General features: G+C 39.7%; 1 protein-coding gene across 2 annotated transcripts in view; it reads left to right on the top strand.

The window, feature by feature from the left end:
• Positions 1-22,467, top strand: part of RBKS (ribokinase) — a 73,869-nt gene that overhangs the window by 276 nt on the left and 51,126 nt on the right. For both annotated transcript variants that reach the window (XM_079792680.1, XM_079792679.1), the window contains exon 2: positions 19,255-19,387. In XM_079792680.1, coding sequence (XP_079648806.1) covers positions 19,255-19,387 — 133 coding nt within the window. The remainder of the gene's footprint in view (positions 1-19,254; positions 19,388-22,467) is intronic.

Raw genomic sequence — 22,467 nt, 5'->3', positions numbered from 1 at the left:
GGTGAGCTGCAGGTTCCCCCAGCCCGCCGTGTGCCTGATGGGGTGCAGGAGGTAGGAAACGTTTGTCAGGTGAGGGAACATTGTGGCCAGGGCGCAGAGAACGCGCGAATGGTACTAGACGCGCCTCCAAAGCCATCCTGCTTTCCTGACCAGGCTGCTGAGCCTCCCCCCTGCGTGGCCCAGTGAGTTTGGCCAAGTCATTTTACCCCCAAGAATGTGATGTGCCTGCCTCCCCGAGCTGCTGGGAGGACTAAATGCAGTAAAGGGTTTTGGCCCGGAACACTATCCAAGTTGGGTATTCCTGTCTGAACTTGGATAAAATGAGTGGAGCCAGAGGTCAAAAAGGCGATCAGTCACCTTTAACCATATTGATGGTTGGCATCCCTGCAGCATTTCATATTTACAACTTATTTTACAGTATTCTAGTAGCCATGGATGGCAACATGAGTGTGAGTCAAATAAAACCCGGTAAACACAATATTTAATCCATTTTTTAAATATGTTTGTTTTTAAATATATTTTTATAGATTTCAGAGAGGAAGAGAGAGATGGAAACATCAAAGATGAGAGACAATCGGCTGCCTCCTGCACGCCCACACTGGGTATGGAGCCCTCAACCCAGCCATGGGAATCCATCAGTGACCTACTGGTTCATAGGTCGATGCTCAACAACTGAGTCACACCGGCCCCGCTATATCCATTTTTTAAAGTGATCACATCATGGCCCTAGCTGGTTTGGCTCAGTGGACAGAGCCTCGACCTTGATTGGGTCAAGGGCACATGCCCGCGTTCAGGGCTCGATCCCCAGTGGGAGGTATGCAGGAGGCAGCCAATCAATGATTCTCTCTCTTCATTGATGTTTCTAGCTCTCTCTCCTTTCCCTTCCTCTCTGAAATCAATAAAAATATATATTTTTTAAAGTGATCAAATCATGAAAGAATGGTTGATGAGATTAGTAAGGGAGAGCCTTTCAATTTATCTTTTTTTATGAAAATGGCTTATTTTATTATAAAAGTAGTATTCATTGTTTTGTTTTTTTTAAAAAAAGGATCAGGTATTCCAAGAAAATCATACCACCGAGATTGCTTCAGTTTAATATTTGGTGAATAGCTTTTCAGATATAATGCTATTTTTATATTATAAAAGTAAAAAATAATCAGGCATTACTATAGTAAGACCTCATCTGTCCTGCAGCCTTGCTTTTCCCAAGGATAGCAGAGAACCTAGAAATAAATAAAAAGACCTTGGGACAATCTAAACAAGTCGCCAAATCCCGGCACCAAGCCACCTTTGTTGTTGTTTTTTTTAACCTGGAAAATAGTTCTAAGGTCTTCACATAACCAATTTAATCTTATATAGCTTAAAATGTTTAGAAGCTCAAATTCCCAGGCCAAAATTAGAAAAAATGGAGAGTAAAGGGGAGAGATGCTAGGGGCAGACAGTAGTGATTGCCTGAAACCTGAAAGTGAGTGGGGGAGTGTAACAACAGCCAACAAAAGACTTTTAAGTGCCAGTAGCCTTTGTTTCTCCACAAATATTTGAGCTACCTTGTCCGACACTGTGCCAACATAGACGTCCTTCCTTTGGTGACAGCGTATAACATTCAGTCTAGTTGTGAAGAGACCTACACATATTTTGGTAGAGCAAGAGTCAGCAAACCTTTCTGTAAAGAGCCAGATAGTAAGTATATAAGATCTATTCTTTTAAAAAAAACAAAAAAAACTAAAAATGTAAAAACTATTCCTATCCCCAAGCCTTGCAAAAACAGCCTTCAGGCCATAGTTTGCTGACTATTCTCTAGAGCATCCTTGTCTTACAGCCCACTATGATGTTAGTCATACGACTCTTTTCAAGAAAAGACAGTATGGTACCCGTTAAATTTTATATAAAAGTAGGGCATGTGTTTTTTAGAAATAGTTCCACCAAATATATTGAAAGCTTGTTACCTAGAGGAATGTTTAGATGTTCAGACATCTAAAATAATAGATTACTTAGAAAATCCATCTAGCGAAATTTTTACCTTGGTGAAGTAAGAAGAGTAAGAAAGCTAAACAAGTTTTTCAAGTAACCTACCTAAATAAGAGTGTCAGGGTTAAAATTCAGAGCCACTTCCTTGTTAAACTACGTAGGGGCTTTCTGTGAAGCTTGACCCTCAGACATTAAAGATAATTACAGCACTTCCTAAAATGAATACTCTTTAACTTTGGGGATGGTGAGATGTCAAAGATCCATGTTAGCATCTGTCAGGATTTTAAAATCTCATTTCAGAGCTAGAGGAACTTAGAAATTTTTTTTATCCCAGCCCTTCAGTTTATAGATGAGTAAACTGAGGTCTTCATGGTGGGTCACCTCGCTAATGTCTCTTCTCTTGCCATTTTCTTACCTTCATAAAAGGTTCCTATTCCTCACATGAATCACTAGTAAAAATTTTATTCCCCTGTAGACTCTCTCCTATGACTTTCCTACAACCTTCTCATGGTATCTGACTACTTCTGCCTCTGAAGATCTTTAGAAAATACCTGAGTATGGGTTTTTGCTTAAAACCAAGCATCTGTGATAAACTTGAGTCCAGCTTTGCTAGTTATGATACATATCATGATTGTATTCGTTTCCTATTGCTGCTGTAACAAATTAACACAAACATAATGGCTTAAACAGTACAAATTTAATTGAGTTCTGGAGGTCAGAGGTCTGACACAGATCTCACTGGGTAAAATCAAGGTGTCTATAGGGCTGTGTTCCTTTCTGAAGGCTCTAGGGGAAATCTGTGGGGGAGTTTAGTTTGTTTGTTTTGGTTTGTTTGTTTTGATTTTTGGTTTTTTGCCTTTTCCAACTTCTCATGGTCCGTTCCTCCCATCTCCAAAGCGAGCAATTGGTCAATCAAGTCTTTCTCATATGGCATCACTCGGACACACTTCTCCCTCCCTCTTCTACATTATAAGAACCCTTATGATTATATTGGGCCCAAACAGATAATTCAGGATAATCGCCTTATTTTAAGGCATCTTATTAGCAACCGTAATTACCACTTGTCATATAACACAACATATACATAAGTTCCAGGGATTAGGATGTGAACATCTTGGGGGAGGGGTTAAGCTTAAAGGTCAAAAATTTTTATACTACTTAGAGCACTGAAGCCTACCATTCCATCATCCACATTTTACATATGAGGAACTAAGAGAGGTTAAGTAACTCGTCCCAAATCACACAGCCAATCAGTGGCATAGTGACAGCTAGAATCCAGCTGTCCCAACCTTTATCTTTCCATTATATCGTTCCACCTCTAACTCTGTCTAGTAGTTATTGCCCTTTTCATCTACAGTTCATTTGAGAGCTTGTAGTCTATACATTCATTAACTGATTATTTTGTAAGGTGATAAGGAATAACAACTAAGGATTTGTAATTCTCAGGTCTAAAGATAGAAATAAAATAAGGAATAGGACTGAAGATACTAAGTTTAACTGTACACCCATGCCTATAGTGTAGAATCACTAGACATAAAACTGCTTCAGTAACTCAGCCCTCTTGGATGGCATCCAAGTCCAACTCACTTTATACATTACATTACTGTGTGCCAGACACAGCTAATTCCACCAGTGAGCTACTTTTTTAATTCATTTCTAATTTTAGTCCTCTATGAATAGTAAGTCCTGTACTAATAATTTTTTTAAATCATTAGCTCATCTAACATGGCAAATAGTGAATATTATTTAATACCTACCTGTATTTATCATTCTTCTCTTCCTTTTTAGAACACTCTTCTCTGAAGTTCCACATTGCTAAATCAAGCCTCTTCTGGTGGAAAATTAAGTCAGTTCTTCCAAAGACAGATTACCATGAAAAACCAATAACAAATGGACTTCGTTAGACATTAGGCTCACAGGTCTTGGCTAATCATGCTTTCACTAATAATCTTTATTTCTTATGACATGTATCACACATTTTTTTCAATTATCCATTCAACAAATATTTTATACTATGTGCCAAGCACTTTCCTAGCTGCAAAGGACACAACAATGAAAAACACAGCCAGAAATCCCTGCCTCGTGGAGCTTACATCCTAGTGGAAGAGACAGGATCGGTAGAAATAAGTAAAATGCATAGTATGTAGATAAATGCTGAGGAGGAAAATAAAGCACAAAAGGGGGGGGGGGGGTGGGAGTACTAATTTTAGTTCATTGGCCAAAAGCCTCACTGGGAAGCTGATTTTGCATAAAGACCTAGAGGAGGAAAGGAAGCAAACCATACAGATACCTGGGGCTTCCCATTTGCAAAGACCCGGAGGTGGGACCATGCCTCTTATGATCAGTGAACAACAAGGAGCTCCGTGTAGCTTAAGAAGAAAATGGATGATTAAAAGACATTGGCTCATATCCTGAATGAAATGAAAATCCATTGGCAACTTTGAGCAGAGGAGTAACATAATGTGACATTTTTTTATACATTTTTTTTTATTGATTTCAGAGAGGAAGAGAGAGATAGAAACATCCATGATGAGAGAGACATTGATTGGCTGCCTCCTGCACACCCCCTACTGGGGATCGAGCCTGCAACCTGGGCATGTGCCCTTGACCAGAATGGAACCTGGGACCCTTCAGTCCGCAGGCCAATGCTCTATCCACTGAGCCAACTGGCCAGGGCGTGACTTATATTTTAATATACTCATCTGGGAGCTATGTGAGAATGGACAGAAGGAAGGTAGAGGCAGGGAGGCCAGTTCGGGGCCGTTCACAACACTCTAGGCCAGAAATGATGATAGCTTGAAAGCAGTGCAAATGGAGAGAAGTGAGCATCTTCTGATTGTATTTTGAAATGTAGAGCTGACAGGTTTTGCTGAGGAGTACGTAGGTCAAGGTTACTCCAAGTTCTATGGTCTCTGCCAGCAGAAAGGGAAGTTACCTTTGCTGAGATACAGAAGATTGTGAGCAGAGCAAGTTGGGCACGGAGAGGGCAATATCAGGCGCTCAGGATGGACATCTGAGATTTGAGATGTCTATTGGACATCCAACTGAAGACCGTTAGATATAGGAGTTCAGATTTTAGAAGAGAGGTCCACCTAGAGATGTAAATTTGAGAGTTGTCAGAGTATAGATGGTATTTAAAGCCGTGAGGCAGGATGAGATCACCAAGGGTCTGAGTTTCTAGGGCACTCTAACATTCAGAGGATACATTTTTTACACAATTTATCTCCCGTCTCCAGGTCTCTCCCACTAAAAGTTGCTTTGAGACAAGTCTAATAGAAACCCATGTTTACATTTCCATGGCAACAGACTATGATGTCAGCTAAAACCCTGTGTTACATGTTCCAATTAAAAGTGATGGCTTGAGAGATAAGGCCCATGTTCAGCCAAGCATCCAAATTTAATCCCTGGCAAGTCAGGAAGTGATTGCTCAGTTCTCAAGAGATTTTAATTGGATAGTGGAATAAGTGAACTGAGAAGCTTTTAGATCCAAAGTGGATAAAACATTGGACCTGCATTACTAACAAATTTAAAAAACAGAAAAAAAATCAGCTAAGATGTTATAATGTACATAGAATGTGTTTGACATGTTACAGTGACCCTCTAACCTGAATTGTACCAGAAGCCCTCTGACTTGTGATATCTAGAACATCAAAATCTTTTGCAGTCACAATTTCAGAGAAGCAAAAGCCAAAGGAATATTGGTCCAAAAAGTATTATGCTTTCTCAACATTAGAGGAATATAACATCCTATATTATTCTTTCTGCCCCTTAAACTGTCTTGCAAGTTGCTTAGCAGTTGCCAATCAATATTTAAATTAGTGTTTTGTTAAACATGTTTCTGTCAACTGAATTCCCTAATATCAAAAAGAAATCACTTATGGGAAACTTGCTAATTGGGGGCCCTTCCAAGAAAATACGTTAAAAAGTAAATTACATATGACAAAGAGCACATACTGTGTGGTCCCTTTATAATCCATTCCTTTGCCAGCTCTTCTTGCCCTTGTGTCTATATTCTTGGGAGAGCAAGGTAAGGAAGGCTTTGTGATGAAAGTTGCTCCAGTATTTTGATTACTTGTACATAATGAAATACTGGCACTGCACTACGTTCTAGGATACCGCAATTAGTTCATTGTCTTTGAGGAACTTAAAGTCCAAGGAAGAAGGCCCATAGAAAAATAGATCATTGTAGTATGATGTTGTAAATACTTGCAGGTCCTGGGGGAACACAGGAAAAAGTTCCTGGATGAAATGCCTCCCGAGTCAAGTCTTGACAAATAAGCAGGTGCTAGCCCAACAAAAAAAGAGCAGGGAGTCACAGATGTGGGTGTGCATGGGGTGTGCCGGGGACAGCAACCGCTGGGTCTGTAGCACATCAGATGTAAGGTGTTGATGAAGGGCCTTATTACCCAGGCTAAGGTGCTTGGGTTTTATTCTGTAGGCCCTGGGAGCCAGCGATGGGCTCCAAGTACAGGAATGATGTGGTCAGATTTATATTTCACATAGCTCACTCAGTGCCAAGGGCAGATTTAAAAGGTGGCAATGTTTTGAGGGTATCAAAGGCATTCTTCTTGAAGACTGGGAGACCCATTTGAAAGGTAAAGCAATAATATTCACAACAGATGATGAAGGCCTGAACTAGGACAGTAGTGATGGGGATAAAGAAGTGGGGAAAAGTTAAAGAAATATTTAGGGGATAAAATAGTTGAAAACATCTGTTAAGTAAAATCTGTTAGGTAAAACGCATGAATCAAGCATTCGTTTTCTGGTCCTTTCTGAGCAAACCCTGATGCTGACAGTTAGCGTTCCCAAATTGACAAGATCTAGAAAGTGGAGTTCTTAGAAAGAGTCTCATCTTATGGAACAAGAGAATTCTATGCTTCATGCTTGTTGGGGGAAGACCACTATATTGTAATTTAGTTTTCACTATTTCTTTTTTTATTAAATGTATTGGGGTGACATTGGTTAATAGGGTCATATAGGAGTGAAGTGTACATTAATATGATACATGATCTGTACATTGCATTGCTACCCACCACCCAGAGTCAAATCATCTTCCATCACCATATATTTGGCACCTTTTACCCTCTACCACTCCTCCAACCCCTTCCCTGTAGAAACCACCAAACTGTTGTCTGTGTCTCTGAGTTTCGGTTTTCTAAATATTGCTAAGTGAAATAAGTCAGAAAAAGCTAAGGATCATATGATTTCACTCATGTGGGGTATAAAACTGAAACTCAGTTTTTACTACTTCTTAAATAACATTATTATGTCTTCTTTGATCCATCAGTTATTTAGAAACATTTTTAAAATCTCTTTACTCTAGAGCCCCGTGCATGAAATTCCTGCACAGGTAGGGTCCCTAGGCCTGGCCAGCAATCAGGGCCGATAGGGGCCACCTACCGGGGTCTTCCTTCGTTCCACACCACCCCCTGGTGGTCAGCGCACGTCATAGCAAGTGATCGAACTTGAGTCTCCTGGTCGAACTCCTGAGGGAACACTTTGCATATTAGCCTTTTATATATATAGATATGGAACTTTTTAATTTATCTTTTTATTATTAACTTCTAACAACCTGTTAAGGTCAGAAAATATTTTTCTAAACAGACTATTCTTTGAAATTTGAAGAGACTTTATTTATAGCCTGGTACCTGGTTAATTTTTGTAAATGTTCAACGTATACATTAGAAAAATTATGACTTAATAGATGTTAACCACGTGTTTTATATATATACTAGAGGCCCGGTGCATGAAAATTCATGCACTGGAGGGGGGTCCCTCAGCCCGGCCTGCCCATGTGAAGCCACAGCCTGTGTGGCCTCGGGTTCAAAGACTTGGAGAAAGAGCTGTCGTGCAAATTAAAACACAAGACAAGAAATATAAATTTGAAATTATGGGGGAGCCAGTTGTGAATCTAGTTCAAGGGACTAAGTTCTACTGAATCTCCGTTCCCATCTGCTTTTATTTACTAGAATACACGATTGCCTTTTAGGAACGCAAACAGACATCGCAAAGGTGATTGTTTAGTAAACAGTAAGATTATCAGGTTGGGGGAGTTCGCTTTAGGCCACTGAGTCAGGAGTAGGTAATAAAATGCAAATATTCACCCTGTGAATATCAAAGAGCCCAATTCAGCCCTCTGACCAGTCTTCTCACATTTATATTAATTACTGTTGATCTTGGTTCTCAGCATGCCCCCTCTCACAATCCGGGAGCCCTCGGGGGTGGGAGGCAACCCAGCAATCAGGGGAAGGAGATGCCCCCATCACACCTCTGCTGCTGCCACTGCCAGCAGCGCAAGCCTCAGCTGGCCCTGGTTACCTGAGCCTCGGGTGACCCTGGGCGGCTGGGCAGCCGCCATCCGAGGCTTGCCTGTACCTTGGGCGGCGGCTGGGCAGCCACCATCTGAGGCTTGCCTGTGCATCAGGCCGGCCCTGGGTGGCTGAGCAGCCGACATCTAAGGCTTGCCTGGGCGGCTGGGGGCCTGAGGGGACCTGGGGACTCCAAAGGCAGGCGTGTAGTGGTTGGGCCCACCCGTGCCACACACCTGCCACCCCAGCAGGGCTGAGGGGACTGGGCACCACTATCTTGTGGCTGTGGGCACCGCCATCTTTGTGAGGGTGTGATGGTCACTTAGCATATTCCCTCTTTATTAAATAGGCTATATGTTCATTAGGCCAGCCTGACCTTTTCTCTGATCTGTCAATTACTTAAGGAATTGTGTTAAAATTACCAACCATGATGGTAAATTAGTCAATTTCTCATAGTGTGTGTGTGCATGTGTGTTTGTGTATTATACACACATATATGTATATATATATATATATACACTATTTTATTGGTTGTATTAGAATTAGAACCTTTTGCTGCTCAATTTAATATTTCAGTTAAAGTTTACCTCATCTTTATCTTTTTGTACTCTAAGCTTTTACTTTGGATGACACTGGTAAAGCTATCCAGTTTTATTTTAACTGGTATTTGCCATATTTTACCTTTTCCCATATTTTAAACTTTCTCAGTTCTTATGTTTGAGGTGTGTGTCTTATAAAGAGCACATAGCTGGATTTAGTCTTTCTGTTGGCTTGTTCTATTATATTTCTTTTTTCTGACTGTATTTTTTGTGTGTTTTATCTGGAGAATATAATCCATTCACATTTAATGTGAGTTCTGATGTATTTGGAATTATTTCAAACATGTTATTTTATAATAAACTACTCTTTGGAATAGTTGATCAAGCTCATTAAGGTTGTAGAGCACAAGGAAGTCATGACGCTTTTTGTGTATTACCATAAAATATTAAGCTTAAGTTAACTATATTCATATTTCACATGAAATTACATTTTCTCTTCTATTAAACTACAATTTACACAGAGTAGTGAGCCCAAGGGTTGAAGAAGAAAAGTTAAATTTGAGAACATTTTGTTCATCAACCTAATTCCTTCTGAACTCTAGGGAAAGTAGCAGCTTATTTGGTCTTTCCATCTTAGCATCTTGGTTCAGTTTGCACAACTCCAATGTTCTTCAGAAGCATAGCTACCAGAAATTACACAAGAAGTTACAAAAACATGAAATATGGATGGGTCCAAGGGGCTTTAAGGACATTTGTGAATAATATATTTTAATGGGTTTTGGAGTCAGACCAACCTGGCTCTGCCATCTTCTACTGAGCGAACTTGGGTATGTTTTTTAATCTAATTCTCATTCTCCTTATCTGTGAAATGGAGATCAAAATAAGAACAATTTTTTCATGGGGTGATTGTAAGGATTAAGTGATTTAGTGGTCATAAAGTGCTTAGTGCAGTATTTATCTCATGATAACCACTCAAGAAATGGTATCTGGCACAATTAATGTATTACTAGTATATGTTTTAATAAATGTTTATTGGGCACATGATATGAATAGGCACAGTCTTAGGCCATAGTGATACAGAAATGAATGTGATACAGCTATGATACATGCATAGATTGCTAGAACACAGAGGCAGGGCAACCACCCACACTGTTACATGAGGACTCCCAGAGGAGTAACATCTGAGTTGAATTTTAAAGGATGCATATGGATAAGCTCAGCACAGAAACAGGGAAAGAACTTTCCAGGCATAGGGAATCGGCTATGAAAAGAGGTTTGAAATACTAATAAGATTTTAAGAATGAGCACTAATCTATTATGACATTTAGTGGAGGCTGCCACTCTCTCCCTTGTAACATCACTTGGTATCACAGCCAAAAGAAGCAGAGGAATGGAATGAAGTATATAGGTCATTTTTAATACAGAATTTGCTCATATTAATAATGTTAAGTATCTGTTATATCTACTGGCTGTCCAACACTAGTCAAAATTGAGAGGAAAAAATCCAAAATATATAAAGAATTAATACAACTCAATAGCAAAAAAAAAAAAAAATGCAAACAATCTGATTTTAAAAATGGGCAGAAAATCTGAAGAGACATTTTTCCAAAGAAGATATACAGATGGCCAAAAGGTACATGAAAAGATGCTCAACATCAGTAATCATCAGAGGAATGTAAATCAAAACCACAATGTGGTATTATGCCAGACCTGTTAGAATGATTATCAAAAAGACAAAATATAGTATGTATTGGTGAGGATGTGGAGAAAAGGGAACCCTGTGCACTGTTGGTGGGAATGTGAATTGGTGCAGCCATTGTGGAAAACAATATGGGTTCCTCAAAAAATTAAAAGTAGAACTGCCATATTTCCAGCAATTCCTCTCTGGGTATTTATCCAAAGAAAATAAAAACACTAACTGAAAAAGATACCTTCACCCCTATGTTCATTGCAACATTACTCAATAACCAAGATATGAAAACAACCTAAGCATCCATGAATGGGTGGATGGATGGACGGACAGATAGATGGATAAAGAAAATGTGATGCACACACACAATGGAATATTGTTATAAAGAGGAAATCTTGCCATTTGCAATAACATGGTGGACTTTGAGGGCATTCTGCTAAGTGAAATAAGTCAGAGAAAGACTAATAACATGATCTCACTTATATGGGAATCTAAATAAACAAACAAACAAACAAACAAGGTCATTGACACAGAGAACAGATTGGTGGTTGCCAGAGACAGGTGGTGGGAAGGTGGGCAAAATAGGTAAAAGGGGGCCAAAAGGTACTACTTTATAACTTCCAGTAAGTGTCGTGGGGATGTACTATACCGCAAGGTGACTATAGTTAATAATACTGTATTGCATACTTGGAGGTTGCTGAGAAGGTAGATCGTTTTAAAAAGTTGAAAGAAAGCTGCTTGCCAAAGCCAAGTAGCATAGTATGGTTTAAAAGACCATAGCAATGGAATCTGTTAGACCTGAATTAAAATTAGACAACCTAACAGATACGTGCATTTTGAAAAACCATTACTGTTTTGAATTCTCACTTTCACCTAAAACCGAGATGATAAGGCTTATGCTAACACATCTTACAAATGTATTGTGAAGCCCAAATATAATGTAATCAGTTCTTGATATTCATGATGATGCGAATGCGAAAGAAGCATAAGCACCAAAACCCAAAAATAGTAGATAAATTGAAATTTGTATTAATTGGTTCCAGGAAACATTTTTGTATGCTGATTTATCCTTCTAATTTTATTTTACTTAGGATAAAATTAATTCCATTTGTATTTCTTTAACCTACACCAGCAGATGGCAGGAAGAAGTAGCCTAGATAATTACAGCATGGTGACAGAAGTCATTTTGGAATTTAAAAATTACTAAACTTAATTGGCAAAACAGAAAATAAAATATCGATTTTGTAGTTGTCGCTTCATACTTTGCTTGTCTTCAGTGAATTAAAAGGTTTTTTTCATCAGAACTTCAATAAATGCTTTAGTCTCACCAATTCCCTTTCTGCTTTATTTTTCTGCATCCTGATTTTTCCACATACCTTATATGCCATCCTATAGTTGTCCAGTCCGCACTCCCTGAACCCCCATATGCACGTATATATTTCTCCTATCCTCTCCTTTTGTAGCTTCTAGTTCCAAAACTAGCTCCTCTGTACCTTCCTTCCAAGTTTCTATTTTTTCTCGGGACTTTTCTCAGCTGGGTGTAAATATATATATTTTTTCAAAAAATTAGTTGACATTAGATGGTATTTTCATTTTTTTTAAATATATTTTATTGATTTTTTACAGAGAGGAAGAGAGAGGGATAGAGAGTTGGAAACATCGATGAGAGAGAAACATAGATCAGCTGCCTCTTGCACACCCCCTACTGGGGATGTGCCCGCAACCAAGTTACATGGCCTTGACCAGAATCGAACCTGGGACCCTTGAGTCCGCAGGCCGACGCTCTATCCACTGAGCCAAACCGGTTTCGACGGTATTTTCATTTTTAAACATATCTTTAATATTTTGACCTACAAGCTTCTCCTGGCGCCTTCTGTACTCAATCCTTTATCCCACATATTAAGAATGAAGAAAGATGTGGCCACTTATTGTCCCCATTATTCTGACCATATTCATGTTTAATAACTGGTTTACATTTCTCCTTGGGCTATAGTTGCCCTGCTTCACCTCACCATATGACTTATCATGTATTTAGGCATCTATCATCCCAACTATCTATATAAGTGTCTTTTGCAGTATAGACCATTCATTCAAAAAAATATATTAAATCTTACCATGTTGGAGTAACTAGTACCAGACCTACCTTCCCACCATAAACAACTAGAAAATGGGATATACATGAAACAAAATATATGAAGCAGCCGTTTCATCTATTGAACAACTGTTGTGTTATCCAGAAGAGAAAGAAAACAAATAAGGTGATTCCAGGAGGCTCATTATTGGCCCAGAGAGGAAGAACTCGAGGAAATCATGGCAGTATCAGTGAGTTGAGGAAACTACGTTTATAGCTTAGGGAGACTCAGGTGGCTAGAATTTATGGGAACGTGTACTGGAGAGGAAGGAGCTAATCAGGGAAAGGTCCAGAAATCTGCAAAGGAGTCCCCTTAAGTCTACTACTAAATACTAAATGGAAATATAGAGAAAGAAACTCCACAAAGCTGGGCAACTACTGAAGAGTTCTAAGCTGAACATTTCCCAGAAATCATACAGGAATGGGAGGTGTTGAGTTCTAACTAGCCAGAGAGCATTCCGTAAAAATCCCAGAATATCCACAACTTAGTAGAAGGGTGAACTAGCCCTAAAGGCTACCCTAAACTCACCTTAACAAATCTCAAAACTATCCTCAGAAGAATCGGACAGATCCTCAAATTACTTAACTGCCTGAAAAAAAAAATTCTACCTTTTGGAAAAAACACAAATTAAGACACTCAACAATGTAATATTTGCAATATTCAGCATCTAATAAAAAGAATCATTAGTCATGCAAAAAAAATTAGGAAAATGTGATCCATAACCATCTAATTTACGAACCTCAGAAGTCAGAGACTTGGAGGATTTAGAGATTTCTCCCCTGGACACATTTATTTACATTCTAGAGGTTGTAAACCTAGAGACCTGCCCCACCTCCTGAGAAGATTTCGTTATATTACAAAGCAAAGGTCCTCTTTGCCATCCTCCTGCCCCCCCCCCCTCCTCCATCCCAGAGGAAAGGAGGAGCAACAGCTGTGTCAGCTGTCTATATAAATTCCAAAAATTCATTATTTTGAGATTTCTCTCATCGTATTACCCTGTTGGGATTTGGACAGAGAACTAATTAATGCAATTATGAGTAAAAGGCTGTCTCTGATCCAGAAAACCTGGTGTTTCTTGCCAGAATGGATGAATAAATACTTAACAGAAATTAAAATAGGAACCAGGAGGTCATGGTTCGATTCAGGTCAGGGCACATGCCCGGGTTACAGGCTCAGTCCCCAGTGGAGGGCATGCAGGAGGCAGCCAATCAATGATTCTCTCGTCATTAATGTTTCTATCTCTCTCCCCCTCGCCCTTCCTCTCTGGAATCAATTTTTTAAAAGTTGAAAAGGATAAAATAGAAAGGTGGTATCTCCTATAATGTGGCTGGGAAGGCCTCTCTGAGGAGGTAACATTCGAGCAGAGATGTGAATGAAAGGAAGCCATATAAGACCCTACCCCGGGAGAAGACCATACATAACATACTCCTCTTGTTGGCTCTCCTAAGTGCCTAGCCCAGTTATTCACACATAAGCAGAATTTAGGTAAATAAGGGTCGAGGGTATGGCATTCTGCAAGGCTGGCCACGTCTGGCGAGAGGATTGTTTTTCTATTCTATAAATTCAAGAGTGGCTACATCTTCAGACAAATGACTTGTTAGCCATAGACTTGTTAGCTAGGAAAAGATCGGCTAGAAATCAAACTTCAGTTAAGAACTGCTTCAAGCATAATTCGTGTTTCACTTCCTTGACTAAATCATATATATGTCTGCAAATGTAGGGTTAGGAAGCACGGAATGACGTTTCAGTTGGGCGGCTAAGTTCTTTCTACAGAGGTAGAAATAGATACTAACTTGGTTTGGAAAGTACCCTCCTCCTCGTAAATGTGGCATACACCAACGCCGAGAAGAACAGATAGGGTTGGAGAGCACAGGCAGTAGGAATAAGAAGTGAGCGTAATGAATTTTAATTGGGTCATAACTAATAGAGCAATCCTTATTCTAGTTGCACAGTGTGTCAGGAGCTTGTAGCCAGAAGAAGAAAGGATGGAATGCAAAAGGCAGCATGGTCCCGGACTCCGGGCTGAACCCGTTATTAGTGTGACCTCTTTGGTCGAAACCCTTCTCATCTCTGTTTCACCAGGTCATTCCTTTCTCTGCCGTGAATCATCTCTGAGAATCTGTAACAAGCACATCATTGTCAAGAAGTTAAAAGCAATGATAAGTTGTTCTGCTAACACCTGTCAGTGAAATAACTCAGAGCACAAAGCCCGGGCATGTAAGGAGTTGACAAGTATTATTAAACCTGTTTTGCAAGAGAAGAAGCTGGTTCAAAGAGGGAAAAGCTGTCAAAGGTAATTCAGTCAGTAAGAGGCTCGGACCTCCTGCCTTGCACAACCAGGCTCACCCCACGGCCTCTTGTGGCCCAGGAAAGCAGAGGGCCATCCAGGAACAGTTATCAGCGTTTCCTTCCGTCCAACTTTAAAATGCCGTGACCTTTTTAAAGCTACGAATATGTCTTAAACTCAAGTATAATTCTTATGACTGGTTTTCTCTGTTTGGGTTTTCTCCCTCATTCAGAAATTTATATTATGTTAAATTATAAATGCTAGCAGCAGTGTATTTCTCCCAGTACTGCTTCCTTTTTCTCCTTTTTTTTTCTTCTTTGAGCACTGTAACTTGTCTGTCTTTGGCACCTTGCTAAGCCTCATGTTTGAATTGAGGTGGATCATAATAATGCTTTCATCCAGGGGATGAGGCTTTGCGCAGTTCCTTCCTTGAACCTGAACTGAATTTCATGATTTCATTAAAGAAAAAAGATAGGAAAGCCTAATTTAAAGTAAATTAGGATTTATAATTCGGAAATACTTCTGCCTTTTTTGTAACTTTTTAGTTGCTCTCCACTCTTTTTACTTCTATAAAAAAACAATAAACAAGGAATAAACGGTGTTAGTGTGGGTTTAACAGAAAGCAGAGCATAAGACAAACGCTTAAGCGCAAATACTCTATTCAGGACTCTGACCCAGGGAGCAAGAGCCAGGGACAGGGCAAGTGAAGCAGAGGAGTTGGGAAGAGCCTTGCAGAAATGCCTGACATGTTCAAGTTGGCCACCCCTATGCACAACTAGTTGCTCAATCCCGCAGGACAGCCTGAAGGACCAGAAACCCAGGAGTGGACAGAGAGTGGCACTGTTAGGTGGCACCTGCAAGAAGCCGGCTGGAACCCAGGAAGAACCAGTGGCTGGAAGACGTTGCAGGGAGGACAGATGACTCTGAGGTAGTAAGAAGTGGTCTTCCATAACACACAACTCTATTCTCATTGCATGCACTTCCGCGCATGAGGATAGAAAGTAAAACATGAACTCTTGCTCCCCTCCCCCACCCTTCTCATGGATACTTGTCATTAACATTTCATTGTCTATGCATTTACATATCATCTGAGACCATATACGTATACCTTTTTTTCCTTTTAAAAATATGCATGGGGTCCTACTAATCTTGTTCTGTGACATGTTTTTTCAACTCCTGTGTTACTTGCATCGTGGTTAGGTTTTTCCTCATCGTCAGCAAGTGGATTGTGCCCTATAGGAAGTACATTGGAAAACACTGACTTTACATTTTGGAATTAATGCATTAGTGAAGGAATGACAGAGTTCCTGCTTGTAGAAGAGGAATGCTGCTGATACTGGGAATGCAGTGGGCATGGTCTGGTAAAACATGGAATTGTCATTGCCAGACAGCTGGTCATCCCTGCCAGTCTCCTCCTCCTTCCCATTCATCAGCACCTCCACAGCCTCAATTCAGAAGTAAGAATGGAGACTACATAAAGGAGACATAGAAAAAGAGATGTAGGAGAGGAAAGATAATTTTCCCTCCACCCTTCTGAGTTCTTTGACCGAGACCCCTGTAATAAAAGATCAATAAGAGAAAAACAAACAGAAGTTTATCAAAATTGTATCCCTCATTATATACATGGGGGAAACCCAGGAAAAATGAGTAACTCCCCAAGGTGACTTCAAATTCAGGATTAAGTAGCATTTTAATAGGGTAAGGGGAGGGGGAGGTAGAAATTTTAAGAAAGGTGAATGGGCCCTGGGAAGAAATGGGCGGTACGATTCTGATAGGCAGAGAAGGAAAGTTCAGGAAAAGCCTCTCCCTGAATCTGCCGTTTCTCAAGTGCCTACAGCTCAGAATAATATACCAAAGCGGCATGTTTTGGGGTGGTGTGTCCTGAACTCCTACAGTCATATTTTGGGGTGGCATATTCTGCTAACCCTGAGAGAGAAGGCGAGCCACAAAGATCTGTTCAATCAGCAAATATGTTAACCCCATACTAAGTGACAGGCTCTAGAAATAAAGTGGGGAACATGACAGACTGTCCTCAGGCAGAGAAAGTCTACAACTGAGAGAAGAAAGAGAAGAGTAGGGCAAAGATGCAGAAGATAAAGAAAAAAGAATTCCAAAGGAGTGAGGAATTCCAGTAATGGCTACATCAGTACAGTGCTTGTGTTACTACACATTGTTTAAATCCCAGCCATCTGCTCCCACATCAAACCCGATTTCACTTCTCCCCCACATACTAGTACATGTATATCCCAATAATAATATGGTGATATATTTTTCATGGTTTCCCACAGTTGATAATAAATACGCTTGATTCAAACCAGTGGCTTGTGACCCAAATCTAAGTATAAATATAGTGGAAGTCATACGTTTCTTTAGTGACAGTCTTACTAATTAAATTATTTGGCCTGTTTTTAGCCACATTGGATAGTTTTTCTCTTTAAAGTTGTTATGAATGTTGTTTATAGCAGCATCAATAAGCCAAGAATTCACATAGTTACTCAATCACACAGATTACTCATCACTGCCTGTTCATAACAGAATCCTAAAATGTTTAAGATTTCTGATGCAAATCAAAATCTCATCATCACTTGTCATTGCTAAATTAAATGACAGGATAATAACATTACATTAAAACCATTTTTCCCTTGATTGAGTACCTTTTTCAGAAGTGAACCTTGTAGATGTATATTTTTTCATCAGTACTATAAATGCATTTAGAATCCGAGATAAAAATAGAATTGAAAAGGGGAGGAGTGGAGTGGGATGTTTTCAAATTATTGATGAATCTCTTGAATCTCAAATAACCATATTTGACAGTGCAATGCGAGGGAACGGAGTAGCTTTGCTCAATTTGAGACTTTTAGAGCTACATAAAGGAGGTTCCAGGTCGAACTTGGTCTTTATTGACACAATCATGCGTTCCTGTCAATAGTCATATGGCATCCCATTGCAAACAGGCTGTGAGTGACCTGTAGGGACTGGCATTGTTTTGTTACTCTAATATGAAAAGATACTGGATAAATCACAGTATCTATTGGAAATGAACATAAGTTTCTAATCTGCTAAAACAAAGTAGATTCTCAGTTGACTTACCATGGTAAACTTCTCTCTTGGCCTTTCTTTCCTGCCTAAAGCTAACTAACCTTTTTGGTCAGACCTACCACCTCTCCATCTGCTCCATCCGGCCCTTGGCCCACTTCTTTGTGGCCAATCAGTCCTCATGCCACTGAGCCCATCTTCTTCACTTGCCCCTCCACCCAGAACTCGTTTTCCATCTTAAAGTCTTCTGTCCTTCAAAGACTTTGTTTCCTCACATCTTCCACCTGTACTGGTAGGAAAATCATATACTGGAGCAAACCTTTTACTTCTACTTTTTGCCTCATTTAATACTACCTTAGGCACTAATGTGTCAGTAATAACCTGTGAGTAAAAATCCTTAGTTCTTGAAGTTGATGAATGTGTAGACTGAAACAACATTGGCTAACTGTTGACTATAGTTGAATCTGGGTGATGGGTATAGAAAAAAAAATCAGTATACTATTTTCTCTAGTTTTATGTGTTTGGATTTTTCTGTAGTAAAATGTAAAACTAAACTTAGCTCTAATCCACTTTTTGTAAATAGATGCTCTTTTTTAGTCAGTGCATGAAATGGGTAATATGAAGGATGGATTAGGACCGTGGTCAGCAAACTGCGGCTCGCGAGCCACATGCGGCTCTTTGGCCCCTTGAGTGTGGCTCTTCCACAAAATACCACGGCCTGGGCGAGTCTATTTTGAAGAAGTGGCGTTAGAAGAAGTTTAAGTTTAAAAAATTTGGCTCTCAAAAGAAATTCCAATTGTTGTACTGTTGATATTTAGCTGTGTTGACTAATGAGTTTGCCGACCACTGGATTAGGATGAAACCCTGAACTGCCATCCAAATACCCTACTCCTATCCCACCCTCAAGGAAACAAAATTCTTTAGCGCCTGGCATTGCAGCTTCACTCTTCTCCTGAAGTCCTGAGAGTTCCCCAAGATGAAAGCAGGCTCCCCTGAATGGCCCGGATGCAGTCCAGACCCCAGGAGCTGTCCTCTGAAGTAGGGCTACGGTAGCACAGGGCCGTGGGGGAGAGGAATCCTGTCAGGCAGACGCATTCTCAAAAGTGATGCAAACTACTGAGGGTTGTCTGGAAGGAAAGGGTCTCTCCCTGCCCTGCTTCTGCCTGCGGTTCTGACTGCTTAGAGCTCCACCACACAACCTTGCCTCTCTCTCCTAAAGAACTTAAAATGGATTGCAGTTACCAGTGTGTGTGTATGTGTTTGTTTTTTCCCTTCTCCTTTTCAATTATGACAGCCTTACTTCTCGTTTGCCAAAAACCGGAGAAACCATCCACGGACATAAGTTTTTCATTGGCTTTGGAGGGAAAGGTGCCAACCAGTGTGTCCAAGCTGCCAGGCTTGGAGCAAAGACGGCTATGGTGTGCAAGGTAAGTGTCAAGTCCAGTGGACAGTATTCTAAAGGCAAGAATATGGTTTTAAGGTGTAGGTTCACTGGTTTTATTTTTTTAACTATTTTAAGAGGAACAATTCACTGGCATTTAATATAATCGCAGTGTTGTTCAACCATCATATCTATATAGTTCCAGAACATTTCCATCATTGCAAAAGAAAGCTCCTTACATTAAGCATTCGCTCCCCATTTCCTCCTCCCCGTGGCCCCTGGCAACCACCAATCTACATCCTGTCTCTATGGGTTTATCTATTTCTGACGATTTCCTATAAATGGAATCATGTGAAATGTGACATTTTGTGTCTGGCTTATTTCACTTAGCATAATGTTTTTAGGGTTCATCTACCTTATAGCAAGTATCAGTACTCCGTTCCTTCTGTGGCTGAATAGTACTCCATTGGCTATGCCACAATTTGTGTACCCATTTATCTGTTGGTGGACCCTGGGGCTGTTTCCACCTTTTGGCTCTTAGGAGCACTGCCGCTATTAACATGCATGTACATGCACTTGTTCGAATGCCTGTTTAATTCTTTTAGGAGTTCATTGGTTTTAACTATTTAAATAGGAGGGAGTAATCTTCCTTGTTTTTTATATTCATTTCTAACTCACTAGATCCTCTTGGAAGTAGCAGTCCTCAAATAACTTAATGGATTGTAGTTACCACTGTGTATGTGTTTGTTTTTTTCCTTCTCCTGTGTTTTCTGATGGTCTTAGGCAACCCTGCTAGCGGTTCTCAACCTATGGGTCGCGACCCATAGGTTGAGAACCGCTGCTGTAGAGCCTAAGACCATCGGAAAACACAGGTATTTACATTACGATTCATTAACAGTAGCAAAATTACAGTTATGAAGTAGCAACGAAAATAATTTTATGGATGGGGGTCACCACAACATGAGGAACTGTATTAAAGGGTTGAGGCATTAGAAAGGTTGAGAGCCACTAAATTAGAGTGTGAGGCGAGGACAATTAATCTACTCTGATGGGTTTATCTAGTTCAGGTTCTAAACAACAGCATGAGTCCTCCTGTTTTTAGCAGGGTTTTTTTTCTTAAATTATATATATATTAATGAGATTTTTTAAAATTGATTTCAGAGAGGAAGAGAGAAAAAGGGATAGAAACATCAATGATGAGAATCATTGATGGCTGCCTCCTGCACACCCCCCTACTGTGCCCTGACCAGGAATCGAGTAATCCTGTATAGGTTTTAGCTAACCTGGTTCATAGGTGGATACTTAACCACTGAGCAACACCATCCAGCTGTTTTTAGCAGGTTTTACTGCAGCAACACAGCTTTTAGAAACTTGGTTTAATAACTGGTGATTTACTCATCTCTGAGTTTTTTTTCTTCTGATGCTATATCTTGGATCAGAAAGGAATCTGGGCCTTACTGAATTGGACATCACTGATCTTTAGGTGAAGTTATGTCTTCAGGTATTTAAAGAAAACTAAAATTCGTATTCCTATTTCCATCCACCCACTGAAGTGATCTCAAAAGTAAATCAAACAGAATTGACTGCCAAAGGTTCAACTTTTGCATCTTTAATGAAATTTTAAGATGCTATCATTACTGCTATAACAGGAAAGCTATTCTGGGTCTGCATAGTAGAGGATAAGAAAAATATGAGAAATTTCAAAGAATGAGCTCTCTGCTGTGCACTGGGTAGATTTTACCAAAATGTCTCTGAAATATCACTTCCCATTGCATACAGCACTTTATCCTGCAAGGGAGTCTTTAAATGATTCATAAGCTATACAATTATCACTTCATCTACTAATGAACTGTAACTTTATTTCTAATTTATGATTAACATGATATAATTCTCATCTGGCTATTTAGTCAAAAACATCTCATGAAGCACAAGAAACCCTCATTTGCTAAGATTGAGCTCTTAATAGATTTAAAATATCAATTAATCAGCAATTAATTATTGATGACCAATATTATGTGCTAGGAATTATGGGGCTTAGAGAGGGAGACAATTAAAAATGTTAGGCTTGATCCATCCTCTACTTGATTAGAAATGAAGGGTTTGGGAGTAATAAGATGGTGCTGACTTAAGGGGCTTGGAAACTGGAAAGAGGGTATCATTTCCAGGCTGGGAAAACGTGGAGAGAGAATTGGTGTTGGAACAAGGTACTGAGAATAGCCATGGAGAGAGAGGAGTTCCCTAGAGCTGGAGCTGTTAAAAAAGAGATTAGAGAGCCCCCTCTTGCAAGTTTTATAAAAGCTATTCATTTAGCCATTAAAGTCAAAATTGGGTGTCCCCTAGGATCTCATCCATTCAAAGGTTTGGAGATTGGTTTTATTTTAAGTCAATGTGAGGCAAAGAGAAAAATGCAAAATAGAAATATTTGAATTGTGGAACTGACCTTGGGAAATGAATGGTGAAACCATAGAAGTGGGTCTGAGGGGAACAGAAGGCAGCAGGCTGTGTTTGGGGAAATGTTCTCATTAGGAGGTTGGTTAAAGCAAAGGTGCTGATTATTTTATTCTGGCCTATGAACAATGGTTTATGTTAGTCCCTGCCCAGTTTTGAAAGTTCTTTATATCTAACATGTTTTTGACTTAGTCATCTAGTATTTAGCCCTGTGATGGAATTTACCTGGGGATCTGTACAGAGAGGTTAGCTAACAACCCATACAGGATTACTTTGCTTTGACAACCTGAGATATTTAGATATGGATTTATTTCAGATTAATCTAATTGCATTATATTCTTAGACTTATTTTTTCCCAAAAAAAATATTTTGATTTTAGAGAGGGAGATGGAGAGAGAGAAAGAAACATCAATGATGAGAATTATTGGCCGACTGCCTCCTATACACCCCTCACTGGGGATCGAGCCCCCAACCTGGCCAGATCGAACCTGGGACTCTTCAGTCTGCAGGCCAACGCTCTATCCACTGAACCAAACCAGCTAGGGCTATGCTTGGACTTCTTAACAAAACCAAAAAAATCTCTTTTCTAGTAGAAGTTACTGTTATCCATTAATCATGACATGTCTTCCCGTTATGAAATATTTTAATTGAGCAAATTAGTTATGGCAGTTTTTTAAA

This window comes from Cnephaeus nilssonii (assembly GCF_951640355.1).
Source record: "Cnephaeus nilssonii genome assembly, chromosome: 15".
NCBI classification, from domain to species: domain Eukaryota; kingdom Metazoa; phylum Chordata; class Mammalia; order Chiroptera; family Vespertilionidae; genus Cnephaeus; species Cnephaeus nilssonii.
Note: the sequence above shows the minus strand (reverse complement) of the source record. Positions and strands in the feature narration are given on the sequence as shown.